Here is a 7,528-nt window from a genome sequence, read left to right on the forward strand (position 1 = left end):
GAATCCTGATTGTTATGGATTTAATTGTATCCCCTCAAAATTTGTGTGAACTTGACTAGGACATGATTCCCATTATTGTCCACCATTTTGTGATCTGATGTGATTTTCCTGTGTGTTGTAAATCCTACCTCTATGATGTTAATGAGGCAGGATTAGTGGCAGTTATGTTAATGAGGCAGGACTCAGTCTACAAGATTAGGTTGTGTCTTGAGTCAATCTCTTTTTTTTTTTTCTTGTTCTACATCTTTTTCCAGCTCTGTCCAGGATCCTCTATTATGATCCTGATCAGAGCAGTCAGTGGTGGTAGCCAGGCACCATCTAGCTGTACTGGACTCAATCTGGTGGAGGCTGTGATAGCTATGGTCCATTAGTCCTTTGGACTAATCTTTTCCTTGTATCCTGTTCTCTTCATTCTCCCTTGCTCCCGAAGGGGTGAGACCTGTGGAGTATCTTAGACGGCTGCTCACAGGCTTTTAAGACCCCAGACGCTACTCACCAAGGTAGAATGTAGAACATTGTCTTTATAAACTGTGTTATGCCAATTGAGCAAGATGTTTCCTGAGACCATGGTCCCCACAGCCCTCCGGAGTCAATCTCTTTTGAGATATAAAAGAGAGAAGCAAGCAGAGAGACAGGGTGACCTCATACCACCAAGAAAGTAGTGCTAGGAGCAGAGCATGTCCTTTGAACCCAGGGTCCCTGCATTGAGGAGCTCCTAGACCAGGGGAAGATCAATGACAAGGACTGTCCCCTGGAACTAACAGAGAGAGAAAGCTTTCCCCTAGAGCTGGCACCCTGAATTTGGACTTCTAGCCTCCTAAACTGTGAGAGAATAAATTTCTCTTTGTTAAAGCCATTTGCTTGTGGTATTTCTGTTACAGCAGCACTACATAACTAAGACATTGATCAAAAGGGGGAAAATGCAGAACAGAATCTAAAATCCTCATGGACTCCAGACTTTCTGGAGCCACGTAGGCTGGATAAACCCCTGAAACTATTGCCCTGAGATAATCTTTAAACCTTAAACCAAAAATATCCCTTAAAGTCTTCTTAAAACCAAACAATAGTTTTAGCTTAACTAGGAAAGAATATCTGCCTTGAGCATTGTGCTTTTTTAAGATCTGTATGGGCTGAAATTAACAACAGCAACTCGAAATATTAGATAGGAAACTTAGGGGGCAGTGAGTTTGTGTTAATGAGGAAGGAACAACTTTGAAAAGCAGGGTGAGAATGGGTGCACAACTCAAAGAATGTAATCAGTGTCACTGAATTGTACATGCAGAAACTGTTGAATTGGTGTGTGTTTTGTTGTGTATATTCTCAACAACAACAACAAAATAAATAAAATTTAGGGGAAAAAAACAGTAAGGAAGGCCAATAACCTCATTTTTCTTATAATGACTACTTGGATGCTTTAGAAAAATGTAAAATGAAAATATCAAAGTGAATGCATTTTGTTTTCCAATTCCTCATTTTCTTCTGGTCCTTTTGGCTGGACAGTGTTGACAGCCAGTGTCGCCCCACACACTCTTCATCCCCCAACCCCTTTGTGTCATGTAGCCTGTGAGCACCTCCAGGGCTGGGGCCAGTCTGCGAGTGCCCTAGACCCCAGGCTCAGCTCCCAGCTCGCCTTATGCACCGTCACTTTCAGTAACTTCTGTTGAATGAACAAAATAATGTGTACATCAAATCCATTTAAAGAGAAATTTCTTTTCCAAGAAAGGTGGTTATTCAAATGAAAAAGAAAACCATCCTAGAAAGAAGACAAGGAAGACAGTGGAAATAGGTTTTATTGTAAAATAACACTGCCATTTCTGACAATAGGAGTGTCCTTCCAGTCATTTATTTTCCTTTTTCTTGTCTGGTTCAGCTGCCTTTTCTGGTTCAGGTTCCTTTGGCTTGCCTGCTTCAGGTTGCTTTTCATCTTCCTTGGTCTTCTTTGGTGGAGGAGGAACCAGCACAGTCTTTTTGACCCTCTTGGCCTTGAAGTGCCTTCTCTGAAGACATACATCGATTAAAGCAAATAGTCCAGCCACACCAGTACAGATCTGGAAAACAAAAGGATCATCATTACTTCTGCTTTTCATTCCAGAGTTTCCCTTCCCTGTTCCTAATTCATCAATAGATGCCTTTTAACACGTCCCCTTTTCCCCTCAAACTACCAGACCCAAGAGAGTCTGTCTCCTCCCCTAGCCTTGCCTTCCCCCAGCGCCATCTTTCGAGTCTTCTCATCTCTTGTCCTTTCTCTCTTTAAACCCACCAGGGTGGGGCCCTTTGCTCTGGGATCAGCAGCTGCAAGGAGGAAGCCTTTAGCTTGGCTGCCCCCCTAGACATCATCTTCATTTGGCTTCCCTATTGGAGATATTTACCAATGTTATTTACTTTTAAATTTTGCCTTGGTCCCAAGAGTTTATAAAAAGAAAAGAAGCCCTTTCCTGAAACTGGGAAAAACTCACCCATTCTCCAAAAGCAATGAATTCAGAGCAAATAAACAGCCCGACATGGATGAACTCACCACGGCTATGAAGTAGTGCATGTGCAAGGTTGGTCGACTTCTCACAGCGAAGATCACGGCCCCCGTGAGGAAACAAAAGGCAGCCAGGTCATTGAGGAGGTCCTGAAAGACGGGAGTGATGAGAGTCAGCCTTAAACAGGGCGAAGCCCACTACCCGCAATGCCCAACCCAGTATGTTGTTGTTGTTGTTAGGTGCCGTCGAGTCAATTTTCAACTTATAGCGAGCCCTGCCCCATAGGGTTTTCTAGGCTGTAATCTTTACGGGAGCAGATAGCCAGGTATTTCTGCCACGGAGCCACTGGGTGGATTTGAACTGCTAACCTTTCAGTTAGCAGCTGAGCACTTAACCGTTGTACCACTAGGGCTCCTTCACCCCAGCGTGGCTTCCTTCAAAGAGACTGATTTTCAAATTTCCACCTTATTTTTTAAAAAATTATTATTTCTGGTGAAAATATACACAGCAAAATGTACACCAATTTAACAATTCCTACACATACAACTCAGTAATGACATTGGTTATATTCTTCAAGATGTGCAACCATGCTCACCTTCCTTTTCCATATTATTCCACCACCATTAAAATAAACTCGCTGCCCCCTGAGCTCATCTAACTTTCAAGTTGCTGTTGTCAATTCGAACTCATATAGATAATTATTTAAAAGAGCACAATGCTCAAGGCAGACATTCTTTATTAATTAAGCTAAACTATTCTTTGGTTTAAAGATGACTTCAGGGGATAGTTTCGGTTTGAGGTTTAAAGATTATCTCATGGCAATAGTTTCCAGGGTCATTCAGCCTCAATGGCTCCAGAAAATCTGGATTCCATTAAAATGTGAAATTCTGTTCCGTATTTCTCCCCCTTTTGATCAGGATTCATCTATAAAATCTTTGATCAAAACGTTTTGTAATGATTGCTGGGTGCCACCTAGTTCTGGTCTCATGGTCTTTCCCACAATTCTTTGACAACAAGTTCCATACTGCTCCCTCTGGCACCAGCAAGTTGCGCCAGGAATGTGGGCCACCAACTGCCTGGCCTCTGCTGAGCTGGGGAAGGAAGATGATAGGTGAGTAGGTTAAAATGCCACAATGGTCTCTTACCAAAATCCAGTAGTTTTTTTCTTCAGTAAGTATTTACCTGGTTGTTGTAAGTTTTTTAAATTAAATTTATTAATTTTAATTTAATTTATTAATTTTATTAAATTTGAGTTCCAACAAGATTGAGTCTGACAGTATTTTCCAGCTTAATCGTTTCTTTAGTGGAGGGACAGAATTTCGGAGTTCCCTACTCTGCCATTTTCAGTCCCATTAAGTCTGGAAGGTTCTCAGTCATTATCACTTTGAGTATGTCCTCTGCTCCATTCTCTTGAGTCTCTTCTTGTGGGATTCTTTTTTTTTTAAATTTTTTATTGTACTTTAGGTGAAGGTTTACAGAACAAATATTTTCTTCATTAAACAGTCAGTACACGTATTGTTTTATGACAATGGTTAACAACCCCACTATGTGTAAACAAACTTCTTGGCCTTGGAGGACCTTTTTTTTTTGGTGAAAATATACATAACCAAAGATACACCATTTCAAAAATTTCTACATGTACAATTCAGTGACATTGATTCCATTCTTCCAGTTGTGCTGCTGTTCTCACTTTAGATGAAGGTTTAAAGAACAAAATAGTTTCTCATTAAACAGGACACATGCTGCCCATGACAATGGTTAAGAACCCCACTACATGTCAACACTGCCCTTACTCAACCTTGGGTTCCCTATCACCAGCTTCCTTGTCCCCTTCTGCCTTCTAGTCCTTGTCCCTGGACTACTGTGCCTCATTAGTCCTATTTTGTTTTATGGAGCTGCCCAATCCCCGGCTGAACGGTGAACCTTGGGAGTGACTTCACCACTGAGCTAAAAGGGTGTCCGGAGGCCATACTCTCGGGGTTTCTCCAGGGATTCTTATTAGACTTATAATGGGCTGTCTCATTTCGTCTTCTGTGTCTCAACCTGTTTCACATTTTCTCTCTCTTTATCTCTAAATGCTATGTTTTGGGCAATTTCCCCGTATCTTTCAGTTCACTATTTCTCTCTTTAGCTGTCTCTGATCTGCTTTTTAACCAACTTATTGACTTTTTAAAAAATATTTTTTTATGGTGGTAAATATATAACAAAACATTTGCTATATCAACAATTTTTATGTGTACAATTAAGTGACATTAATTACGTTCACCATGTTGTGCAATCATCGGCACAATCTGTTTCCAAATTTTTCTATCATTCTTAAGGGAAGCTCGGTGCTCCTTAAGCAATAACTCTCTCTTTCACTCTCGCACCCACCCCTGGTAACCACTAATAAACTTTGGTCTCTCTGCATTTGCCTATTCTAAATACTTGATTTGGAACTGATTCAATGGCAAAGGGTTTTTAGATATTTCATATTAAGTGGAATCATATAATATCTGTCCTTTAGTGTCTGACATGTTTCACTCAGCATAATGTTCTCAAGGTTCATCTACGTCACAGCAGCATGTCTCAGGACTTTTTTCTTCTGCCATTTTTATTTCAATAATTATATTTTAATTCTGTTTGTTGTACTTCGTACTTAAAAAAAAAAAAACACTATCTATTCTGACCTCCTACTGTCTTATTCTTCTCTTAGGGCTCTTATTTATGTCTTTAATTATTTTAAGGATATTCCTTATTATCAGACAGCTGTTTTATTATCTCATATTCTTGCGGTTCTAGTCCTCCCGTTTGTTATGTTTGCTTACTCTTACTCAGGGGAAATTTTTTAAAAATCAGGGTTTTTTTTTGTTTTGTTTTTAATTGTGAGTTCATATTTAGTAACATATTTTTTCTTCTTGTGAGAATTTCTTGGGCACTTGGTTGTGATCTTGCATTTGTTTCTGGCAGGAGCTCCAAGGGTATCATCAGAATATCATCACACTGGGACCTTTTTTTCCTTCCCTAATTCCAAGGCATGAAGGTTTCTAAACTGCAGGCAGTAAAAATTAAAACTACAAATCTGTAAAAAGAGCAGGCCCAAAGTTTCAATTTTTTAGGGAATTTTTTTTTTTTTTTTTTTTCCACTCAAAGATCAGGAAGAGATGAAAACTCTTTCTTATTCCGATGCATGAGGGAATGGTGTGTGTCGTCTCTATTTATTCCTGATGGTGCAGTCTTTTCAGGGTGCTGCTTTATGCAGGGTTCTCAGTCTAAATTCCCACTTTGCTTGGGACCAAAACCTCATCTATGATCTTAAGAGTGTATGAAACCCTGGGACATTATCACACGGGCCATTCCCACCCCTACTTCAGCAGCTTATGTGATCACTGCTCCTGTTTTCTTCCCCACTCCACCCGCCTCATTTCTGGCACCTCTGCATTTCCCTTTTTTTTCTGCCTGCTCAGCCATTCAGTTAAAATACTATTGGTCACATTTCCCCTAGTATTTTTGATAAGTGTAGCAGGAGAATTTTCAGGTTTCATTGGTTTTTCATCTTGCTAAAACTATATAAGTACCTTCCCAGACTCCTTGGTTGGGCAACTTGTCCTCTGTAATGTTACCTTGTCCTCTGCACGTACCTGTCCCATGAATCCTGATCAGCCCTCTTGTCCTTTCTCTCGGTACTAGGTGTCCTCACCAACCCCACTGAGACCTACAGATCCCTGGGACCTTTTAATAGGGAGGCAGGACAGAGTGTAGTTAGGAGCTCAGACTCTGCTGACAAAGCTGGGTTTGAATCATTCTTCTGCCACTTACTACCTGAGTGACCTGGGGCAAATGACTTCACCAGTCTGAGTCCCAGTTTCATCCTGTGTGGGATGAGTGAAATGGTGAGCATAGAGCTCTCGAGGTATGCTATGGATGTGCAGTGAGCATGGAGCCTTGGGGCTTCATCCACTGGCCAGGAGTTAGGTTGGTGTCCTCTGTGAGTTCACAGGCAGGGATTTAAGTTTATGCATCCTTGGGCATTGCATCTAGCACTTTACATTCAATCTGCAGGAACAATCCCAAGGGAGATGACTCCTGTCTCCTGTTACATTAACTTGCCCATTGCTGTCCCATTCCACTGGACCACTGCCTTGGCCTGAACATAATTTGTAGGGATAGTCACTGGCGACCTAAGCCTGCTTTAGAAGTGATGTTTAAAAACTCTCATTTTATCTTACTGATTTATGGGGAGGCGGATTTTCTTCTTTGAATTCTGGGGGTAGACGTCTTCCCCGGTGGTCTCCCTAATCAGCTGTGAGCAGCTCCCCCCACCCCCCATGAAAGCAAAGTCTCAGGCCCTCTGAGCTTGCCCACCAAGTTGGTAACAGCGCCCACCTCCCCTCCCCCCATCTCCTCTAAACTCCCCTCCCCTCCCCTCCTCTTCTCCCGCAGCTTGGCTTGCTCAGAGCCTTTCCTGCCTAATTTTCCCCCATCCTCAGCTGTGGCTGCCCAGGCCACAGAAATGGGAGGGAAGGAGTGTTTCTCTGTTCAGTCACTTGCCAGGTGCCAAGACCCACGCGAGAAGCACACAGTAACGGGAACTTCCCCCATCCCCGCCCGCCCCCCACTTACTGAAATGGGCCACAGGATGAAGGGCATGTATCTGTTGATGGCGAAGGTGTAGATGATGATGAGGAATATAAGGATGGACAGCTCCATGGTGATGATGAGCGTCAAGACGGGATGCGCGGACAACCCCGAGAAAAGGATCAACGCCGTTACCAGGCAGCCCTGCCGGGAGACACGCGCCTGAGCCAGCGGCCAAGGGTTCTAACCCACCTCGGAGCCCCTCCGGAAATCCCTGGAGCCCGCTCGCCAGTCCTCGGACCTGCGCCCCAGACACCAGCCCTGCTCACCACAGTTAGGTACTTGACCTCGGCGTGCCCCATGACCCAGAACTCTTTGTTGCTGCTCTTGAGCTCCCACCGGTACCGGCGACACTTCTTCCTAGTGCCCACTTCATTCTTGGGCTGCGGTGACTTTGGCTTTTTGGGCTTCTTCTTCTCTTCTTCCTTCTTGCCCTCCGCTGG

At 42.9% G+C, this 7,528-nt stretch overlaps 1 protein-coding gene across 1 annotated transcript in view; it reads right to left on the reverse strand.

Annotated features, from left to right (window-relative positions):
* Nucleotides 1-1,780: 1,780 nt before the first annotated feature.
* Nucleotides 1,781-7,528, reverse strand: part of CMTM2 (CKLF like MARVEL transmembrane domain containing 2) — a 5,952-nt gene continuing 204 nt past the window's right edge. Inside the window, exons 2-5 of the mRNA XM_004371656.2 lie at nt 7,355-7,524; nt 7,071-7,229; nt 2,516-2,617; nt 1,781-2,048 (exon numbers count right to left, since the gene is read on the reverse strand). Of these exons, the coding sequence (XP_004371713.1) occupies nt 1,839-2,048; nt 2,516-2,617; nt 7,071-7,229; nt 7,355-7,524 (641 nt within the window). The 3' untranslated portion in view covers nt 1,781-1,838. The remainder of the gene's footprint in view (nt 2,049-2,515; nt 2,618-7,070; nt 7,230-7,354; nt 7,525-7,528) is intronic.

Source organism: Trichechus manatus, unplaced genomic scaffold (genome assembly GCF_000243295.1).
Source record: "Trichechus manatus latirostris isolate Lorelei unplaced genomic scaffold, TriManLat1.0 scaffold00014, whole genome shotgun sequence".
NCBI lineage: Eukaryota > Metazoa > Chordata > Mammalia > Sirenia > Trichechidae > Trichechus > Trichechus manatus.